Source organism: Ursus arctos, unplaced genomic scaffold, assembly GCF_023065955.2.
Source record: "Ursus arctos isolate Adak ecotype North America unplaced genomic scaffold, UrsArc2.0 scaffold_3, whole genome shotgun sequence".
In the NCBI taxonomy this organism is placed as follows: Eukaryota; Metazoa; Chordata; class Mammalia; order Carnivora; family Ursidae; genus Ursus; species Ursus arctos.
The window spans coordinates 32124719-32147646 of NW_026622985.1; the positions used below are offsets into that span (position 1 = coordinate 32124719).

The 22928-nt window shown below is 39.5% G+C and overlaps 1 protein-coding gene across 6 annotated transcripts in view; it reads left to right on the forward strand.

Moving 5' to 3' along the window:
• CDK14 (cyclin dependent kinase 14) overlaps positions 1-22928 on the forward strand; it is a 701485-nt gene that overhangs the window by 353393 nt on the left and 325164 nt on the right. For all 6 annotated transcript variants that reach the window (XM_044386363.3, XM_044386367.3, XM_044386366.3 and 3 more), the window contains one exon: positions 12417-12511. In XM_044386363.3, the coding sequence (XP_044242298.1) occupies positions 12417-12511 (95 nt within the window). The remainder of the gene's footprint in view (positions 1-12416; positions 12512-22928) is intronic.

Below are 22928 nucleotides of genomic sequence, written 5' to 3' on the forward strand. Positions count from 1 at the left end.
CAGTCATTACACAACAAGAATGCATTTATTTTGATCAACATATCCGGCTGAACTAAACACATTATACGAAGATAACCAACCGACAGCAGAGTGCGGTACTAGGAACTGTGCTGCTAGTGGCAAGTTATGGAAGATCATTTAAGGATTTTATTTTTCATGTTTATGTGTGCATTATTTAATCTGCACTTAACAGGCATCTTCTCTAAACTCAGCCCTGAATTGCGTGCTATGAGCACAGCTGGAGTAAGAGCAAATAATGAGTGATGGGGATACAGACAGGTGGAAATAGGGAATTAGGTCAATATAACACCGGGACAGGACACGTCACAGTGCGGATGGATTCATCGAAAATGCCCCTACCTTGAGCCCTGGCGGTCCGCAGAGACTTCCAAAGGAAATGATAGCCAAGTTAAGATCTGAATAGCCGGTGAGAACGAGGGGCTCTGAGACTGTGGGAGACAGAAGGGCAGAGGGAGGAGCGTCTCGGTGACCGAGCTGTGCAGGCACGCCATATGGCTGGAGTTCAGAGCATGGGGGAGAGTTGGGAGGCTCCCTTCAGAGCCCTATTGTGCGGTCCCGTGCATCCTGTTAAGCAGCCCTTGAAAGGTTTAAAGAAGAGAAGAGCCTTGTTCAGATGGACAGTTTTTAAAAACCAATTTGAATCGCAGTTTCTGCCTTAGCTCTCTTCTTGCTACTGTCTTTGTAGACCTGTTCGTCCAGGTGGCGCGGCTGCAAGTGAGCCGCTGCGCACGTACCTCGGCTCTGGTCTGCTTAGCTTCAGGGTGCGCTGCCCCCAGCACCTGGCAGCTACGAAGATAAAGGGAAACCACGACCACAGCAAAGCTTTAGGAAAGAAGACAAGAAAACCAAGACCATGAGAGAAGCAGATTGTGATCACAGACCTAGAACTGCGCTGTATTAGGAGGCGGGAGGCCGGGAGCTGAGAGTTAGGGCCAAACCTCTATTTTGAATTCCTCGGCTTTCAGATGAGGGGTTGTATTGTACACGGTGCAAGGTGACACTCCACTTTACCCTTCCACAAAAACTGCCTTCTCGTGTGCACGATGGGTCAGTCACCCTGTGCATAAGTCAAATCATAGGTGTATTTAATGCACTAAGATTTGAATATATGTGTATGTATTTGTGTGTCTATAATGTTTATGAAGCAAGAGGAAGTTTTATTAGAAAGGGAAATGTGGGTCGGTAGGAGGTGGAACACATTTGCTAATGACAGCTCGCGCTTACCATGTTCTCAGGAGCTGCCCTCTTATGTGGAAGGGCAGGTTGTATGAGCAGAAACGGTTGTGAGTGCCAGGGACAAGCGTACCTTGGAGAGACACTGAGAAAGGCCCCTCTGCAGTCACAGCATTTGAGGCTCAAGTGTCAGGAATCAGTTTCCTGCCTGGTTGAATGTACGATCAGACTCCTCTTGGGGGGACGGAGGTGCAAAGCTTGAGACCATAGTCGAGAAACCTATTTTTCTTCCCCTTTGTCATTTTCTCCAATGGCAGTTTTTTTTTTAACAACCACGACAATCTGAAGTCACCTTGCTAATTTAGAAACATAAAATATATAATATACAACATACTTATCTTTAACTTTGCGACCATAGTTATCGCGGTAGAGAAATGTTTTATCTTACACAAGTGTATCATACCTTGTGTGAAATCGACCACCTCTAAGATGTTGCCAGTTTTGGACAACAAGATAGTGACTTTAAAGAAGATAATATGAGACTCTATTAAGATTTTTAAAAGCCGTTCTTACCATTTTTGTACTGACGTGCCTTCTCTAGCGTAGGGATTTAGGAAGTCCTCACATTCAGAAAAGGCTGGGAGGAGCCGCTCCCCAGATTCATTCAATAACATTTACTCGTGTAACGGCATCAACTGTTTCATTTTTTATTGTCATATACTTTGGAATACTGAACACTTGAGATATCACTCTATCCTTTATACGTATACTTGTTTTCCTCTCTTGCTTTTGAGTATTTCCAAATACAGAAAAAAATCTTCTTCAAATGCAGTCGTAGCCAGAAGGAGAGACGAGAAATGAGAGCACTGAGACTGGGGCTCTCCAGTCCTGCCTCCATAGGATAGGAAGGCAATCCCAGACCGGACCCTTCATTCCCTTTCTGACATTAGATAATGTGTACACGCCCTGAATGTTGACGTGGTGCTAGAGTGGCCGGCGCCGCGTCTCAGCATCTGAGCATCCCTGAGCCCAGGGCGGAAGGAAGCCCTGCAGCGAGGGGAGCACCTTGAGAGGCAGAGTAGTAAGGACCTTCCCATCAGTGACAGAGCTCACTCAGAAGGGCCGAGATGAGCTGGGGTCCCCAGCAGGGCCTCCACTGATTAGAGGCAGCATGGAGGATTTCAGGGCCTTGTCCAGGCCTAGGGACAGTTTACGGAGTTTTATCATGGGAAGGTAGAAGGTCATTGCCCACCTGAAGGTTAATCGGTGCTGTGGGCCTGTGCACTTTCCACCGAATGAAGCTGTAATTTGACATTTTTATAGCTTTGTGTTACTAAGTCAAATGAAGTAGTGGTATGTTTAAAATTTCAGTTCAGGGGATGGTCAAGGGTAAGAATTAACCCCAACCAAAATTCATATTCATTTTTTATAGTCTTTCCCTCCTTCTTCCTTCTGTGCTCATTATCTGTTTATAGTATCTCCAGACCTGCTGATTGTATTTGTTTATCAAAGCACTGGCCCCCATGCAGGGCTTATTGCAAGCATTTTACATAAAACGTTATTCCTTCACAGATTTCAAAAATTGTGGGATTGAAAAGTCCATATAATGATGACCTTATCAACATTTGGTTTATATGAAAAAGCTTTATGAGCTGACTTTTTTTTTTTTTAACGGAACAGGAAAAAATGCACACATTTTTCAAAATACCATGCAATTTTCAGAATAAAGAATTCTCTCTTCCTTCTAGCCCAAGACGTTTTATCTTTCAGTGGCATCTATCTCAGCAGGTGTGTGTGTGTGTGTGCATATGTGTATGTGTGTGTGCATATGTGTGTGTGTGGGGGTAATAGATACTAGGTAAACAAACTGATTGTCTTGGTGTTTCTTTTGATTTGCTTGCAGAACAGTGAATAGCTTGCAGTGTAACTAAGTGAATAAACACATGCATATACACACACACACACAGCCCATAAAGATGCTACCCATTTCTCCATATCAAAACCGTAGCACAGTGATTTTTAAGCTTTAGGATGCTTAAGCATTGAATAGAAGGCTTGGTCAAAATATCAATGCCAGCTTCATAGGGACAGGAGTTTTGTCTAGTTTCTCCTGTTGCCTAGTGATTGGCACCCATGGATATTAAGTAAATATTTCTTGGATGATTCTTAGGTCCCATCCCCATCATTTTGGATTTGGTAGGTTTGGGATAAAGTCTAATGAATTTGCATTGATAGCAGTTGGTGTGGGTTGGATCATTGAAGAACCATGCTTTGAGAAACACCTCCTGGTGGGCCTGTGGCTGTGGTGACATGAATAGTCTAATTCCTGACAAAGGGTGGTAGAGTTTCCTGTGTCTGGAAATACGCTGCAAAATTACCCTGCTTTGTGGAGGAATCTGTGTTCCAACACTTGAATGTTGTCTTGCAAAGTCAAGTGCCCTATGTGCAGGCCCCTAGGTACTGGGACTTGAAGCCATGGCAAAGAAAATATTTTCTGACTTTATACTTCTGTTTATTTTTGTGAAATACAATAATAGCTATTCACATATTTTCATGTAAGGATTGAGGTTGAGTTACATCTAGTTAAGCAGTGATAGCTATTATGGTACCAATGTTTATTTTTCTTAACCAGAAGACATAAGGGGCTCAGTGCCAAACCATGCATCTTTTTTTAATTGCATACTTTGTAGTTTTCTTACTGACTATACATATAACCCAAATGTAATAAAGTATAAAGTAGTTCAAATGCAGCAAACCTTAGTTATTATAGTCAGACAAAAAACAGCTCTTCTGTTATCGTCTTCCAGAAACCCTCAGCTCCTATGTTGTCTCTTTTTTGCCTAAAGACTATAGTACCTAGAACATAACTGCCACTATTCCCAACCCTGTTACTTAGCAAGATTTGTTTCTGCAGAGATTACTAGCAAGATGTTTACATTAGAGAAAACCACATGTCTGCTTTCCCGTTCTACCTGCATACATGCGTGGATCTTTCTAGTGGCAAATGGGAACAGGATCAACTACAGCATGGAAAGGCAGCTGGTGGGTCATTTACAGGTTCATCTGGGAGTAATTGGAGACAATCAAACTAGGAATCTTTTTCAGTGAGTACATTAATCTTAATGCAGGAAAGTAACTATTTAGACAAGAAACAGTTTCAACATTTTGGATTAACGCCTGATATGGGAGCAAATTAGAGGCTGATATGGGGCCTGCAGTGTTCCAGGGTAGGAAAAGAGACCCTTACAATGCAAGCATTTGCACCAATACCCTAGTGAGGAGGGATTAGTAATGAGGTGGGATTAGTAGCGAAGGATCTCCTTGCAGTTATAATGATTCATTATTGTAGATGTGTTGTGGTTGCATATTAATCGTGTAGTTAAAATATCTGTATGCCTTTTTAGTGCTATTTCAGTTTGCTTTAGCCAACCCACTTGTAACAAAGAACTTTTCAAGACCTCTTTTGTAGTATAAAAGGAGTATATCTGTTATCATCAACAATTCAAATGGTATAGAAAGGTACATGTAGAATATTAAATTGTTTCTATATTCCTCCCCTCAGCTGTAACCATAGCTTGATTAGCAGATTCCTCCTTTTTCCCCCCCTATGCAGAGTGGGGTCTTGGCCCTTTGGTGGCAGATTAATTGGTTTGAATGTTAGCAGGGGTAAGAGTAACAATGCATTTGTGATAAAGTTAAAATTGCTTTGAGCCAGGTAAACTCTATTAGGTTGAACCATGTGAAATTGCTGTTAGTAGGTTAAAAATGTCAAATATTGGCAGTTTTATGTGGTTCAGCTCTCCTGTGAGAAGTATTTGTTCTCTGAAGTGATTAAGTGGGCATTCGCTGTGGTCCTGTGAGACTGAATTGTGGAGGCCCCCCACTGACTGCCCTTTGCCAGTATTGGGACGGGGGATAAACAGGTGTCGATGGCAAGAGGGAATGGTCGAGTCTGTAATTTCTAGTACCACATTTCAGGTTTGCGACGTTGGGGATGTTAGGAGTGCAAAGCAGGAAGAATATGCAGTGGGATTGAATTTCTGTCTATCCCCAAATAGAAAAACTTAGCTCCGGAGCAAGTAAAAACAGTAGCCTTTTTTTTTTTTTTTTCTTTTATGGATAGAAAGCAATTTATGTGGTATTTGTACAGTATTCCTAACGTGTTGTATTATCTTTCCACGTTTGGATGATACCTGGTGGTCAAGAAACATGTCTCCAAATCCTATAATGTGCTTTTAGCTAGATTAAGTTTATACGATACCACACTTTGACTTTGTGTTTTAGGTGATCCATGACCTCTTTTTCCCATAACACAGAGCAGACTCTTTGCATGTGTGTACATACAAGGTATAAAAAGCAGAAACATGGAGTCAGAGATACAGTTCCATTTTTTAACCCGATTCTTGCACTTTTTCATTTATTAGTTTATGGGTGTGTGCATGTGTATGTGTTTATTTATCATATTAGATATCATTAAGGGAAGGGTCTGGAAGTAAGTAGAACTACAGCCTTTCTCCTGGTATGTAGTTGAACAAGGCACCATACCTTACAGAACCGTGTACAAGTTAAGCTAGGAGCTGTGTATCTGTTCATTTCTCTGTCTAGACCACCAACTCTTCACAGACACAGTTAAACAAGCAATCTCGTCTTTTCTCTGCATGCATTGGTTTTTTGTTTGTTTTGTGGCGGGGTGGTTTGTTGGTTTTTTTTTGTTTTTTTTTTTGCTCTTTACCCTTGAGATTTTCCCATTCAGAATACTTTAGTTATGAAAATATTCAGAATGCACTGGCAAGTAACTTCTCATTAAAAGTAAGTAGTTTTATTATTTCTAGTATGAAGTGAATTTCAGCAACCTTAGAGCTATCTAGGCGTGGGTTTAAAGAAAAAGTTCATGTCTGTTGTAAGTTGTAGCTTGAGGTATGGTTGGCTCCTTGGGTTTAATGGGTAGTAATGTTTGTCTTCTAGAAACGTCAGGTAGCAGCCCCTCCAGTCTACCCCTCTGGAAGACATTTTAAAAAAAGAAAGAAGAAAACTTGAATACACCACTTCCTTCCAGAGGCTAAAGGGGGAGTGAGCAAGGATAGGTTCTCTTTGTGGTCTGTCCTTTCCTAGTAGGATATTATATAATGACTTAGAAAACTGATATATTAAAGAAGGGTTTTGTCCTTTCTTTCTCTCTTCATTGCTTATAAACTGATAAGATGAACATACTCTGGGGTCGCCTGGGTGGCTGTCAGTTAAGCCTCCGACTTCAGCTCAGGTCATGATCTCAGGGTCATTAGAGCCAGCCCTCCATTGGGCGCCACGCTCAGCGGAGTCTGCTTGAGGATTCTCTCCTTCTCTCTCTCTCTCTGCTCCTTCCCCTGCTCATGCATGCGACCTCTCTCTTTCTCTCAAATAAATAAAACCTTTTAAAAGAATGAACATACTCTGAATTCTTCTATTAACTCAGAATTTATTTAATATAATGAAATTGGAGTTCAGGTGAAATTTATCCCTTCCACGCCAGAGTGGAAATTGAAGATGTTTTTTTCTCAAAGTGGGAGGTGGAAGTTTTAATACGGCCAACAATCGGATATCTGAATCCTGCTACCAAATGAAGGGAGGCTCCCTGTGTCCTTCTTTCCTTGTGGGACTTTGTCGGAGGCACAATTATCTTTATGAGCAACAGGGTTTTTTCTGTTTTTGTATTGTTTCAACATCACAGTTTCAAAACTGTTGTTAGAATTTTACCCTCAACCCTTAAATTGCAAGTCTTTTGCATCACGTACAGTTGAACTTTGTCAAACCTCAGTGGTGAAATGAATTTAAAATGTTGCCATATGTTTACTTAAAATTTGTGGAGAAACCAAGTGAGAAACCAAGCATGCTGGAATTACTAACGTTAATGTTACAGGATTTGTTTGTCAGTAAACGATGAGAAATAACATGTGTTATATCCGTGATATTATTAGGATTACATGGAGTATTATTTTGACAGTGTTTGTCTTGAAAAGGGAGACATATTGGCTTTAGAACTTGTAGGTGCTAATCACTGGTCTGACTTGGCAGCCCAGGAGACTCACTTGCCTTGGGAACAGCAGGAATTACAGTTTCTGGCAACATGCTGGGAGCAGTGGCTGCTGCACTGGCAGTCTCCAAACTAGTCAGGTCTGTCACCTTCCCCAGTGTTGATAGAGAGTGGGGACAGTTTTCTGACCTTCGACGCCATTTGTTTGCCATCAGCTATGAAATTAGTGGTTCTGTCCTTTTTCAAATGCAAATTCATGATGTTAATCTCCAAAGAAAGAGGGTTTGCTTTCAAATACAGATACTGGTACCTGTTTAACTGATACTGTACTTTAAAAGTGTATATAAATGTATTTAGAAATCTAAAATCTATAGTATTTGAGTTACAAGAAAGAAATGTGGAGACTTTGAGTCTTCTTGTAGAAATGGTCAAAAATATATAAAGAAATGACATGACTTTTTTCTATAATATTTGTCACTGTCAGGAAAAAAACATTTTTTCCCAAGATGAATGGTGGCAGAAATTCAATTTTCCTGAAATTGTAGGAAAAAATGCCATGGGAAATGATGAGTGTGAAGACATTACTTTGAGAAATGAGTAACAATTTAGGTGTAAGTGGTGAGAGAAAAAAGGCGGTAATGGGGTGGAGGTTGGGGGGGTGCAGTTAAAAAAAAAATCCCAAGGCAAGGGATCCTCAGGGCCTGGGATTCTTAATTTAGTGGAAGCTTCAGTACCTTTTTGGGGTTATTACTGATAAGGATGGATCCTTACTGAATTTGACAGGCTAAGGGGATAACTTGAAAAATGAAATTGGACAATATTACAAATCCTGTTGTATAATATATTTCCAAAAACTTGCCTCACAAAGCCAGGTTGCTTTCATACAACATGGGATCCTTTAGGTCCTTGATTCATTTCCTATATGCGTCCTGTACGTGGTGGGTGTGAAGTACCATATCTGGTCATCATTTTCAAATACCCTGTTGTGGTTTGAAATATTGATCTCAGAGGATGAATCTGCCTTGGAAGTCTAGTGCAGGCCAAGTGTCCTTTTTTAAAGTGAGCAGATGTGAAGTTGGTCCCCAGATTAATATCTGAAAGCTGGCTATTTAATAAAGTTTTAATTGTTTAAGGCTGATGGGCCAGTTGAATAATTAAAAGAAGGAAGATTATAAATTATTGGAATTAATAAGATGAAACTCTATCACAAGTATATATGATAGTTGTTCCTTCACTGTTTGTGTACTGTGATTTTATTGTAATTATTTTCCCATGTGTGTAGTTTACAAAGCTCAGATAAAACAAATTTATAGGTGTTTTTGCTGTAAGGTTTTTAGTGTATAAAACTAACTTGCCCATGGTAGGTGTATGTGAGATGGAAAAGAAGCCTCACTGTGTAGCCTGGACTTGTCTGGCCTTGGACTATACACTGCGGTTACTGATTGAGTTTCAGAGGGAACACGCTTCTTATTGTCTTCCAGTGTGTTGGAACCAGCCACATGAATTAATTCTCTTTCTGAATGACCTTCTTTGGACCAAACACATGTTTATTAAAATTTGTCTTGGGGTTAAGGAATATAGTATATGGTCCCGAAACAGTTTTGCCTTCAGAAGTCTACAGAAATTCATAGCAATAACAATCGGTCTAATAAAACAACTGCTCTCATTCATTGAGGTCATATGAGAACTTAACAGTCTATATGCTTTCTCTCTGCCTTTCTGAGGAATGCCCAGTGTAGCCCCTCTTGCATGGTGATTACATATCTAAAATATGATGCATGATATGTGTAATATCATTATACTTGAGTAAAATATTAAATAATCTAGATTTGCTTTTATAAAGTGTGTTAAAACATGGGTATATCTCTGTTTTTACTTTTTTAATAGACTTTATTTTTTTAAATGCAGTTTTAGGCTCACAGCAAAATTGAGTGGCAAGTTCTTATATATGCCCTGCCTACCACCACCTACCTCCTCCCTACCCCCGCCCCTTAAGCCTCCCCTACTATCAACATCTCTCACCAGAGTGGTACATTCCTTACAACTGGTGAACCTACACTGACACATCATTGTCACCCAAAGTCCAAGGTTTACATTAGGTGTTATAAATCTTTTTTTAAAGATGTGGTTTTGCAGTATTGTTGGGTATCAAGAATTTGTCCAGGGCCACCAGTGCCACTAACTAGGTTCTTAATAAATACTTGATGAATAAATGAATGATCACAAGTTCTTGACAAAGCACATGCAAAAGCATCTTTCTTTTTTTCTCTTAAGGTTGTATACCAAAAACCAATATTGAAGGTTAATTAAAATAAATAATGATTGAGGAATCTCCTGTTTTTTGAATATTCTACTTGAATGGTCATCAGTATAGGGGAAATAATTCTGTTTATTTTTGGTCTTACTGAGGAATGAAAAAGAGTCTATCCAGGGGCGCCTGGGTGGCACAGCGGTTAAGCGTCTGCCTTCGGCTCAGGGCGTGATCCCGGCATTATGGGATCGAGCCCCACATCAGGCTCTTCCGCTATGAGCCTGCTTCTTCCTCTCCCACTCCCCCTGCTTGTGTTCCCTCTCTCGCTGGCTGTCTCTATCTCTGTCAAGTAAATAAATAAAATCTTTAAAAAAAAAAAAAAAAAAAAAGAGTCTATCCTTAAATTAATACTTGTGCTTATGGTATATACAGTTCTCATATACTTATTTAATAAGGACTTTGATTATTTGATAAGACTGGTTACTTCCATGGTACATTATTTTTTACATATTTTTTCCTGTCTTCTGTGGTTCTTTTAGGCTTGCATTAGAGTTGGAAAGATGTAAGACTAAATCCACCTATTATTTAATCAATAAGTAACGCCTTGTAAATATTTCATGTCTTTTTACTCTGCGATTCCATTTTTCACAATTCATTATAGGGAGATAAGTCTAAAGAAATATGTATTTTTTAAACCCAGTTATGTCCTTTGTGATATTATTTATAAAAACTAAAATCTAAAGGTATTTATTTATTTTGGGGTGAGCAGTCTCACAGTGAGTCTGATGGGGGAGTGGAGTTGTCTCATTCCTTTATTTAATTAAAGAGGAAAAAAAGACTTATGTGGGGGAAGGAATGCAATTTAAGAGGCAGAACCAGCCATTTCTTCCCCAGATCTTGAAATTGACAGCATTGCTAGCTGGTCTTCTCTGCATTTTTGGAAGGGTAGATATCAAAGGGCCTGGTGTTGAGAATGAGTGTTATCTGTTAACAGACATCTGGGGCTAGTGCTGGTCTCAAAGTAAAAAGAAGATAAATCAAAGGAGGAGGAGCTGCCAGATGGTAGCAGGTCCTTTCTCATTCAATGGATATTAAAAGAATGTGTGTGTGTGTGCGTGCGCCCACCAGGGAACCTAAATGAATGAGAATCAGTAAATTTATTGAGTTGCTACTATGTATCATGCCTTGATCTAAGACAAGAAGTTTGGAGGACAATCCTAATCTTGAATTGTTCCACTCACGCTTCTCCAGGAGTCATAAATCCAACACAGAAAGCAAATAAAAACACACATGACCCACATCTTTAAAAGCATTAGGAGATGCCACAAGCCTGTGGCTGCAGAGTGGTGCAAGGGAAGCTTTGGACAAGTTTAAGACACTGTGAAAAAGAGTAGAGGGGTGTGGAGGACTTAGATGAAGCTCAGACAGAATCACTCCAGAAAGAGAAAACTGGGACTCCATGAGGTTCACAGCACTGACTACAGAAAAGATCAAAAGTGAGTAGGATTGGAAGTGTTGGCTGTGAGAGAGATGCAGATATATAGGGAAAGGATGGTACCTCTTGAAGATGGCAGTGGAAATAAAAAAGGAAAGAATAGGGAGAAATTAAGGATCCTGTAGAAATGAAAAAGAACCAGAACACCCCACACTCTTTCCCTTTCTCCTGCCAGCACCATCCATAATACCTATGTAGAGCAGAGAAGAACTGATATAAGAGAGGACTCTCAAACTAAGAACACAGTCCCTTGAATGAATAAGAATAGAACAAGCACATCTATATAAAACTGCTGTAAGAATTAAGAAAATATAAAACAAATGTATTTCAGCTGATAAAAATGCTTTTCAAAAAGCAACCATAAAATTAAAGAAAACTGTACACAACAGACTATAATTTAAATTAAATTTTCTTATTCAGGCTCTTGGGTATGTGAAGCCTAAAAACCCCCACCTTGAAGTGGTAATACAAAGGCTAAGAAGAAAAATGCACAAAAGCCAAAATGAAAAGAGTTATTTGAACTCCTGGGAAATATGAAAGAACAAACAAAATCAAATCAGAAATGAAGACTAAGTTACAAGATGCCCAAGGGAAAATAGATTGAAATGTCAGGTGACCCAATATATTTATATTTACATTAGATGTAAATGGTCTAAATATCAGTTAAAAGTCAGAGGTAGACAGAATGGATTTTAAAAAGCACATGACCCAGTGATATGCTGTTTATAAGAAACTTATATATTCAGATCTCTGATATTGGTAGGCTAAAAGAAGACGCAAAAAGATACATCATCAAAAACAAGCTGGACTGGTTATGTTACTATCCCATAAAACAGGCTTCAGAGCAAAGAAAATTACCAAAGACAGAGAGACATTATATATTTATAAAGGATCCAGTTCACAAAGAAAACATGGGAATCCTAAATGTATATACAGTAAACACCACACACAAAGCAAAAACTGGCAGAATTCAAATGAAGTTGACAAATCCCCAGTTACAGTTGGGGTTGTTAACAACCCTCTCTTAGTCCCTGATAGAACCATTATTCAGAAAGTCAGCAAGTACAGAGAGGAACTCAGTGACATCATCAACCAACAGAATCTAATTGGCATTTACAGAACTCTCCACCCAATTTCAGCAGAATATATTTTCCATACATATGCATGTGTATACCAAGATAAACCGCATCCTGGGTAACGAAACAAATGTAACAAATTTAAAACAGTTGAAATCATACCAAGTATGTCCTCTGGCCATAATGGAATCTAACTAGAGATTAACAGCAAATAACAGGTGAAATAATGGGGGGGGGGGGGCTTCATCTAAATGAAAACCCTGTTGCACTACCCTTGCTTCTGAATGGTTATTGGCTTGGGAAATGGGAGAATAGATATCTTATCTGACAAAACGATAATGAAACATATCAGTTGATTATTACCCATGTCTCTTTGTCTTTGTTTTACAGCTTCTCTGTTAAAAGGACTGAAACATGCTAACATAGTGCTGCTTCATGACATCATCCACACCAAGGAGACGCTGACACTTGTGTTTGAATATGTGGTGAGTAAAATAAGAATTCAGATTTTACAAATATAAATAAAATTCTTGTAGTATTATGATAGTTTCTTATTTAAGTTGCTGTACTGAAGTATTTTATCTAGTAAGTTTGTATAATTTTGAAAAATCCAGAAAAATGTTAAACTGAATTTTCATCAGACATATTATCTATTAATAACCTACTTGTCACTGGATATGCTGTAATTTTTCAGTTTATCAAATAGGATTCAACAGCATGACAGTGATCACTCCATCAAAGGAAGTTCACAGACAATAATCTCCCCCCTCCCCTTTGGACTTATAACTTGGTTTCTCAGAGGCATTCTTTTAAGATTTTTTTTTTGGGGGGGGAGGGTGGGTGGAGGAAAGCCTGATACTTACAATTTAGATTTCATAGTTTTCCCCCTCAGTTCATGTTTCAGCTATTAATTAAAACTTCCAATTTGCATAGCACACAATGTAATGATCTTATTGTGTTGAGAGTATTACTGCTAGAAGACTTGGACTTGAACTCATAATTAATCTTTCTCCGTTTCTCCTAGAAAAACATATGGTATTTATGTAGCACCACTTCAGCATTTAACTGTGGAATCATGAAATGTAACCATGATAATTAACATCCCAATTTTCACAGATGGATCTGAGAACATGTAATTTATAAGATACAAATGACATTGGTGGAGACTTATTGAGAAGAGTAGCTATTGGTATTGTGAATGTATTAAGATCCCATTTTGTAATTACCATAATACTTTTTTAAAAATTTAAAATAGTTTCCATGTTTTCTTAAAAATATATAATAGAATGCATATTCGCAACATTTTAATCTTGCTAATGTCTGCCTGTGTCTGTTTATCATTTGAAAATTGTTGTCTTATGAAGAAGCCATTTATCTTCTCTATTTACATATAAATGATAGATACATTTGAATAATATGGTAATGTGGCTACAAGGACAGCTAGAGCTGAGCAGTTGAATATATTACATGCTACCAAGAATGGATGCAGATTCGCACATCAATGCAAATATAATTTCTTTTGTTTAATCGGTGATTTTGGAGTCAATAATGTAGTCAGTTGACTTGGAATTGGAATTTTTGTTTCATGTTTTCCAGTAGGTCTAGTTGCGATATTGCAATTAAATCTAGATTTTTCTTAGTATACTTGACTAACTTTTATGTTTTGTAGAAAAAAAGATTTCAAGAAGGTACCTATTCCCTCCTCTAAAATTAGATGGTTAAGCTAAAAAAAATAGTTTGGCCTCTGAAATCAGTAATATTAATAGAGGAACTAACAGCAATAATATGAAAGTATGTCCTTCAAGTCTTAAGAGAAAACTAAATATATTTGTGAGGCTAAAATCATTTGATGATTTCATATTCTGTGGAAGTGGCCACATGAAGGAAATTCATTGTCCTGAAATATTTGCTAACTGATTAAGACCGACTTTTAAACATGTCCTGTAATATTTGCTAACTGATTAAGACTGTTAAACAATTACTCTTCTTTGTGTGAGTGAAATTTTCCCTGGTCCCAATTCTTGTGGACCCATCACAGGTCAATCAACCACATAATAGTGTGGACATCTGCAGTACTTTTCAGGCAGCGTTTTATTCCCAACTTCTCTGGGGGAGTTAAGACATAGCTTAACCTGTTCTGTCATAGAGAAAGAGGCAAGCTCATGTCATTCATGGTTTAGAACTGCCCTGCCTTGAGTCTCCTTGGGTGTCCCCCACTCCATCTTTATTTCCTCACCTCCCCATTGTTCCTGCCTTCCTCTTTTCCATCTAATCCTTGTCTTTTTCTATTCTTTTCATCTCCTGTCCTTTTGCTGTCTCTGGTGGAGTACTTTCTGCTGCTACAACTAAAGTTTGTTTGGGTTTTGTTTAAGTAAAATGTTCGAATGGATCTCTGAAATCAGAGCTGGGGTGGGGGTTGGGAAGAGTTCCAAGCTGTAGGAACATCTTACAAGAGTCTTCCCAGTTAGAGTTGGGGAGGTGTGGACCCCTTGGCAGCATTAGTGTGACTCTGTGACAATAGCCCAGTATAAAATTAACTCCCCAGAATATTTCTTAAAGTTTTTATTTTTTTATACTGCTTTTTCATTGCTTGTTGTTTGTACATCTACTGATATCTCCAGGTAGATTAAGGCTCCTACATATTTTAAAGGATTAATCAGATTGCTTTCCTCACATTATCTAACAGAAATAAATTCTGCTCTTGTATGTTTCATAGCAATGGAAAGGCAATAGTAATTTCAAAGCATGAAATGCCTTGGGAATTAGAGCAGATCTAGGTGAGGGACATAAGGTAGGAAACAGGAGGGCACTGTAGGCTTGGGATGATGAGTGGTGGATCAGAAAAGGAGGTGAAAGAATATTTAAGACAAGTATGACCACAATACTAAAAATCAGCAACTAAAATTTATTGTTTTATGCTGAGCAGTGTGCTGAGGTCTTTACATTCATTTTCATGGTTGATGTTCCCAGCAGCCTCATGGAAATATGAATATCACCATTTTATAAAGGAAAAGAAAACTAAGGATTAGGGAGATTAGGTGCTTTTCTAGGATCTTGTAACAACTAAGATAGATTCAGACCCATTTTACTCTGATTCCCAATTGTAATGTTGTTATCTCCCGCTTATTTTTACAACTTTAGTTAGATTGAGCTTTTGGTCAGAAGAGGAAAAGGAAATTTTCTTCTTTCTTTCCACCACCCTCTCTTATTCTGCTCTTAAGATCCTGAGTGCAGGGGCTTCTGGGTGGCTCAGTCGTTAAGCATCTGCCTTCGGCTCAGGGCGTGATCCCAGAGTCCTGAGATCAAGCCCCACATCAGGCTTCTCCACTGGAAGCCTGCTTCTTCCTCTCCCACTCCCCCTGCTTGTGTTCCCTCTCTCGCTGGCTGTCTCTCTCTCTGTCAAATAAATAAATAAAATCTTTAAAACAACAGCAACAACAACAAAACAAAAACAAAAACAGAACAAAGATCCTGAGTGCAGTTAAACTGCTTTCTTGTTTAAATAAGTTTTGAGATCTGGTCAAAAGCCTCATCATTTAAGGCTTTAAGATTTTATTTTCATTACAAAATGTTTATTTTGTTTGTTTGTTTTTTAGATTTTATTTATTTGTCAGAGAGAGCACAAGCAGAGGGAATGGCAGAGGGAGAGGGAGAAGTAGGCTCCCCACTAAGCAAGGAGCCTGATGTGGGACTCGATCCTAGGGACCTTGTGATCATGACCTGAGCCGCAGGCAGACGCTTAACCGACTAAGGCACCCACGCGTCCCAATTATGAAATGTTTTAAGGTTTCGAAAAGCAGACTTAGCCCCCAGTATATCACTGAGATCTACACACACACACACACACACACACACACAGAGAACCTTGTTGTTTAGTAAGCCCTAAAATCAATATCAAACATTTTAATGTGCAGTTTCCTAAACTTAGTGATATTGCCATATTTCAAAATTGTTAACATTAAAGTTGTTTTCTAAAAAAAGATTGATTTTTATAGTTCCATGTAATTAATAGTACCCTTTTTTTGAAGAAGGGGAATGAGTAAGTTAAAACGTGTAAGACAGGGGGGCCTGGGTGGCTCAGTTGGCTAAGCATCTGCCTTCAGTTCAGGTCATGATCCCAGGGTCCAGGGATTGAGCCCCGTGTTGGGTTCCCTGCTCAGCAGGGAGTCTGCTTCTCCCTCTGCCTCTGCCCCTCCCCCTGCTCCTGCTGCCTGTCTCTCAAATAAATAAAATCTTTAAAAATAAATAAAGTAAAATAAAATAAAATAAAAAGTGTAAGAAAAATCCATACACCATGCCCATTGAAACACTAGATATGAAAGAAAAGTAAAATAACTTAAGATTCACTAGTACCATTGAATTTTTTTCTTTGGATTTTAGTTAAGTGTTCAAGGTTTTTTTTAAGGCTCCTATGTAATTTGAGTTCCATGAAATGAAACACTCTTATTTATTTATTTATTTATTTATTTATTTATTTATTTATTTATTCATTCATTCATTCATTCATTCATTCATTTATTTGCTTTTTTTTTTAAATTTAAGTTTTGATAGTTAACATATAGTAACATGCTTATTTACGATAGTGTACATATTAAATAAATACATTTCTGTTCTTTGCTTTAAAAGAGAACTTGAAGCCCAGCTGCTTTGTGTTATTCCCACGAATGACATTCTAGGTTACACAGAAGCCTCGGGAGGACCAGAAAAATGAACTAAGTGATGAAGAGTTAGTGATGTGGAAGAGCACTGGGAGAAATGACTTTGGAGGTCATTATTAAAACCCTTCAGTGGATAATAGGGTATTGCTAGTTTAGGCTGTCTCTTAAGTACTATGGGAAGCTCCTAAAATGTCTGAAATTTATATTCTTTTACACTTTTAAAGTGTGTAGATATAATCCATGAGCTGCAAGGTGGGGGACCCGCTGGAAAATGAGCTGCTCAGTTTGTTCCTGTCTCCGTCAGGCAGCCCGTGGCTCCCAGTAATGCTGCTGTTCTGAGTACTATCTTCCTGCCATTGTTGTCCAATGTGAAGGAGCATTTTTAACCAAGGAATGACTCCGTTAGCTTGAGCAGTATATCTGGTTTCACAATGGTTTAAGACATTGTTGTAGTGGCCCTTTTCCTACATGGGTTTGAGTGTTGGCAGAGAAATACTATAGAAAATAGTGTAAGTGCTAACAATTTTTTTCTACTTAAATAGAATGTTAAGTAATTTGTTTTTTTTCTTTTTCTTTTTTGGCCAAAGACAAGTAAGTGCCTCATTAGCCTATTTAACATCATGCTGATAAAAACAGATTCCATCAGTGGAAATAAGAATATTAATATAGTACATGTGATTGTGTAAATATCTATTACCATTAAAGCACGTAACTATTCTGTTTTTTATTACATGAGATCAAAGTATGTGTAGCAGAACTCTTTACTGCACATTTAATTATTATGTATAAGAAGAAAAAACAAACTTACAGCTAGTCATGATATTCACTGGAGCAGTCATTCTGTTTCTTCTGCTGTGGGGCAAACTAGTAAAATAGTCAAACTAATGTGCAACATTATGTAAAAACAATCTATATTACATATGAAAAAAAGCTGTGTCTCCAAAAATCATGAAAAGTGATTTATGAATCACCAAAATTCATATAAGTTATTATTTTTTTAAAAGATTTTACTTATTTGGGAGAGAGAGAGAGCACAAGTGGGGTGAGGGGCAAAGGGAGAAGCAGACTCCCCGCTGAGTAGGGAGCCCCATTCGGGGCTTGATCTCGGGACTCAATCCAGGGGCTCCATCCCAGGACTCCGGGATCGTGACCAGAGCCGAAGGCAGATACTTAACCTACTGAGCCACCCAGGCACCTCTACAAACCACTCTCTCATACATGTTATTCCATCAGATTCCATCTTTAGCCCTTTGAGGTACATAAGGCATATATTATTGTTACCCAGTTTTGTTTGTTACCCGGTTTTTTATTGAAAAGGAAAAATAATGCTTAGAGAATTTAAAGTGAAATCACTCAGGTAAGTTAAAAGGGTAAAGATAAGACTTCTGTGCCAAGATCCTTGTTATCCCCTCCCAACTTGTAGATGGCTGGTGTTGGGATGAAGACGCATCTTCATAGTTTTATATGATGGTCGGAGGTGTGTGTGTGATATTCAAATATGGGACTGGCAGCTGAAAGTTATGTTCTTTCTTTTCTCCCTGCCACACAATTTACCTCATTATTTGGTTTCTCTGCCTCATACATTTTGATATCTAAATCTATGAGGAATGCTTTAATTTGCATGATTTTAAACCCCATCTGTTCTCAAAAACTGTAGCTCTCCATCAGTATTCTGGTTTCCAGATTAAACTCTCCTGGGGCAATGGAACATTTTTCTGCTTCCTGTGAGATAAAATACATGTGCACATGTGCAGACACACACAGCTGTAAATGGGGATGATCAGGGGCGGCCTTGCCAAGAAGGTGAGAGGTATTTAGGTAGAAAATCTGAAGGAGGTGAAGGAGGAACACACATATATTTGAGGCACGTAGTTGGATTCACGATATATTTTCAAGGCTGAGCTGCTAGTATTTGATGTGGGATTTGAGAGATGAAGAGGAGTTAGAGATGACTCCAAGGATTTGGGCTTGAACGACAGGGGTAGTGGAGCCGTTGTGAGGAGAGATGGGGCAGACTGCAGGAGGAGCAGAGCGGGGAAGACAGCGACTCCGATTTAAATGGGCTAAAGTTGACATGCGCTGTATGTGCAAATGGACATGTCACAAGGCAATTGAATGCATGAGTCTAGAATTTAGGAAAGAGATCCAGGGTAGAAATTTGGAAGTTGTCTGGGTTATAGATATTATTTGACAAGAGGATCGTATGGAATAACCAAGTGTGGTAATTGTTACATTGGTGGCCCTAAATGAACCATGTCTTTGTATACTCACACCCTTGTGCAGTCCTTACCCCTTAATCTACGCTGGGCTTGTGGTTGCTCTAACCAATAGAGCAACATGGTGGAAGTGACGCTCTGCCAGTTGTGGTCCTGACGGCTTCTCTTTTGCAATCTTGAGCATCCTGACCGGCCGCGTTCGAATTCTAGTTGTCTTGCTGAAGAGGCCACGTGGAGAAGAAGAGGCCGTAGAGGACATGGAAGAGAACTGAGAACCTAGAACACAGTGTAAAGTTAGGCCCTACATATCGGACTCCAGCCAAGCCATTTGCCCTGCCAGCCTAGCTAAGTGTCAGACGTGGGACTGAAGAAGCCATCTTGGGAAGGGTGAGGGAGGGTGGTGCATTCCGGGCTCACAAGTATCACATGGAGCCAAAGTGAGTTGTCCCTGATACGCCTTTTCTGAATTTGCAACCCAAGAATTGTTAGAAATAGTAACATGGTTGTTTTAAGCCATCCAGCGTAGGGTTCACAGTCAATAACTAAAATACCCTATAAGTGAATGAACACAGAAAATGGAAAAGAATTTTATGGACTGACCACTGGGGCATTCCACCATCAAGGGTCACAGTGATAAGGAACTATCAACAAAGGATAAGGAAAAGAAAACACCAGTAGGAAAGGAGAGTATTCATGAATTCAGATGAAGCTGTTTCATCTGAGACTGAGTGCAAGAGCAGAGTGACCGGTTCTCCAGTGCCTAGCAGAGTCTGGCACATAGTAGGCGCTTAGCAGCTGTGTTTCATGTGAGTGAGTGAGTGACATTTGAAGCAGGAAAAGCAAGAGATTATAATAGTGTCACCACGTATGGCAAATAACCAAGAGAAAACGGAACTACTAAGTCATGTTTTAAAATTTTTTTCTTTATCTTTCTTTATCCATTTATCTACATTCCATCTTTAGTTTCCATGGACAGCCTTTTTTTTTCCCCCCCTCTCAAAGGGAATATTCTTCCAAGCAGAAAATGCAGAGCAGATCTGAGTCCACAGCAATCAGAGCAGGCCTTGGACAACGGGACAGTCAGAAACCACCTCTTTCTGTCAAAGGAATGAAAGGGCCTGGCGGCTCTGAATAAACGTACCAGTCAGAGTTCTCTCTTGCAAGCAACAGAAATTCTCTTTTGCTGAATTAAACAGACAAGTTTATTGAGAGGATATCATGTGGCTGACAGACCTGCTGGGAAGACTTTAAAAACCGGCAGGGACAGTGTAAAGCTGAATAGCCAGACCGGAGCCAAAATCACGCCACAGAACAGGCCACAGAGCACCCTGCTGCCACCAGGAGTGTCGGCTCCACACACTGTCTCTTACCTCACTGTCCTGACTGCCCTGGTGACCGGGGGTTATTACCTCTGCTGACGATGTCAAAATAGCATCGACATCCTCCCTGCTTCTCTGGGCTGTGTTAGCTCCTACGGCAGAGATCAGGTTGGTCCTGTGTGGTGAGGCGACACTAGGTCACATGCCCAGGTTTTGACTGCCCAGACCCCTGCGAGAGTGGTCTTCTGGCTTTTGCAACAGCAGCTGGGCCTTGCCTTCCACCAAAATGCATAAAGCAGGGGATTTTCACAACACAGGGAATACAGTCAGATACAGAACACACTTTGCTCAGTTCCCTGCTCTTCCCAGTCCCCCCTCCCAAAACACCTCATGAATGTCCACTGGCCTGCGTTCATTGTGTAGCCCCAGATAAATCACAGCTAGAATGTGAAAAGAATTGCCGGCCATGTATTCATAGAACTATCATTATAATCTTTGAAAAATCATGAATGAAGGTGAGCAGAAGTAATGCTGGTTTTTAAAAGGTGGTGTGGGGACACCTGGGTGGCTCAGTCTGTTAAGCGTCTGCCTTTGACTCAGGTCATGATCCCAGGTCCTGGAATGGAGTCCCGCATGGGCTCCTTGCTCAGTGGGGAGCCTGCTTCTCCCTCTCCCTCTGCCTGCTATCCCCCCTGCTTGTGCTCTCTCTCTCTGACAAATAAATAAAATCTTTAAAGAAAAATTTGAAGAAAATGAAAAAAATAAAAAGAAAAGGCGGTGGGAAACAAACCTGAACCTATAGCCATATAAGCACATGATAGAATGTTAGTGAAATTCAAAGCTAGATTTTTGGACTTTTAAGTCTAATAATCTTCATTCCCTTTTAGTAAGTAACAGTGTTATTTCTTGATTTCAGCAAAGCTTGCGACAGGGACTCTTATGACATTCTTAGAATAAAATTGAAATCCAGTGTCACAAGATTATTATTCCTTCAGTTTATTGCTGGATGAACAACTTCACCCAAAGTCTATTGATTAATGAATTGACATCAGGGTGGAGGAAAGTTTATTAGGGTATGCTGGAGGGCATTGTCTTTGACCTTGTCCTGTTTGATATTTTTATTAATGACTTAGATGAAGACATGGTGATGATGTGCTTGACCTATTTGTGTGTGTTATAGCTGGGAGCTATAATTAATACTTGGGGTGATGGAATCAGGGGTCAAAAAGAATCTGATGAAATGATGAGTGGAAACTACAGCGTGAATTGCTGTGGGACAAATGGAACAATATGGTTAAGAAAGAAAAAAAAGCAAGCCCAAGTTCATATGGAAAATCAGGGTGGAGGAAGGTTGACTTCAAAATGAAGTTAATTTTATATGGAAAAGACTCATAATTTCTTTGGTTCAACAAACTGGAGCAAACAGGAGTATGCACCTAGGGTGGCAAGAGGTCTGTGAACCATGTGTAACACAGAACCGGTGACGGTGCCAGGAAGACGTACTCAGGAGGACTAGATGCACTGGAGAGTAGAGAAAAGGTAATGTGTGTATTCCAGACAGGACAAGAAAGCCAAGTGTGAGAGTTCTGGGGCTAATTTTGGCTTAATGCTGGGAAAGATATTCAAATGTTTTGTGTCACTTGTAAATTGAATGCAACGTGTTGAAGTGTAATGAGTGCCTTATCACTGAAATATTCAAGTAGAGGGTAGGTCGATCCACATCAGAAATACAGTAGGGAGGGTTCCTAACGGTACTGTATGCAAGGGATTGAAATATGTAATTTAGTATGTTATTTCATGTTGTCCCAACCAAAACCATGAAATCGGTTGAAGGTTCCTCCATTTTGCAGATGGAGGAGATTCATGCCAAGATGTCAGGTACTCCATGTGTGCCCTTTCCAGTGGCCACATTATATCATCTCCTGTGTCAGGTGTGAATCCAGGTAACTCCAACTTTACCTGGCAAAGAACTGACTAAGGTTTTGCAACTGTTAGGTGAACTCATTTCACTTGGCATAACTTTTAGAAGCAGAAGCACAACTTGTGGTCGTTCACTCCTTCTTTCTTTCCTCCCTTCCTTCCTTCCTTCCTTCCTTCCTTCCTTCCTTCCTTCCTTCCTTCCTTCCTTCCTTCCTTCCTTCTCCTCCAACATATATAGGAACTGTCCTCCAGGGATTACCCTTGAGCTCCAGAGATACAAATATATATCCTTTGCTTTTATTTTTTATTTGAAGATGATAGTGATGATGATGATGTTGTTCAGTTAGCCAGCATATATATCCTTTGCTTTGAAAGGGTTGAAGTCCAACGAGAACTGTGATCTTAGGCTAGATAGTGTCCATGTGCCATTTGGGTTATAAGCTGCTGTCACAGATCTTCCTGTGCCATGGGACTGGAACACATTTGTGTTTTAGTGAAAACAGTGAGAAAACCAGATTTGACTTATGAAAGAATTTCTTTGTGGAAGAATTTCAAGGATGTTTTCGTTTCACGTATGGAGAACTAGTTATGCAGTGTCATAGTGTGATGCTATATTCTGAAGGGGGCTGGGTTGTCATTCAGATCCAAGTACCAAACACGAACAGATGTAAGCATTGTGGATGACTGATTGTGCAGGCAGCGTAAATAAAAGAATTCTGAAGCATGAGGAGAGACTAAAGAGAAACAGTCTTGCTTTCAATCAGTGCTCTGTTATGAACTTCTCATTTT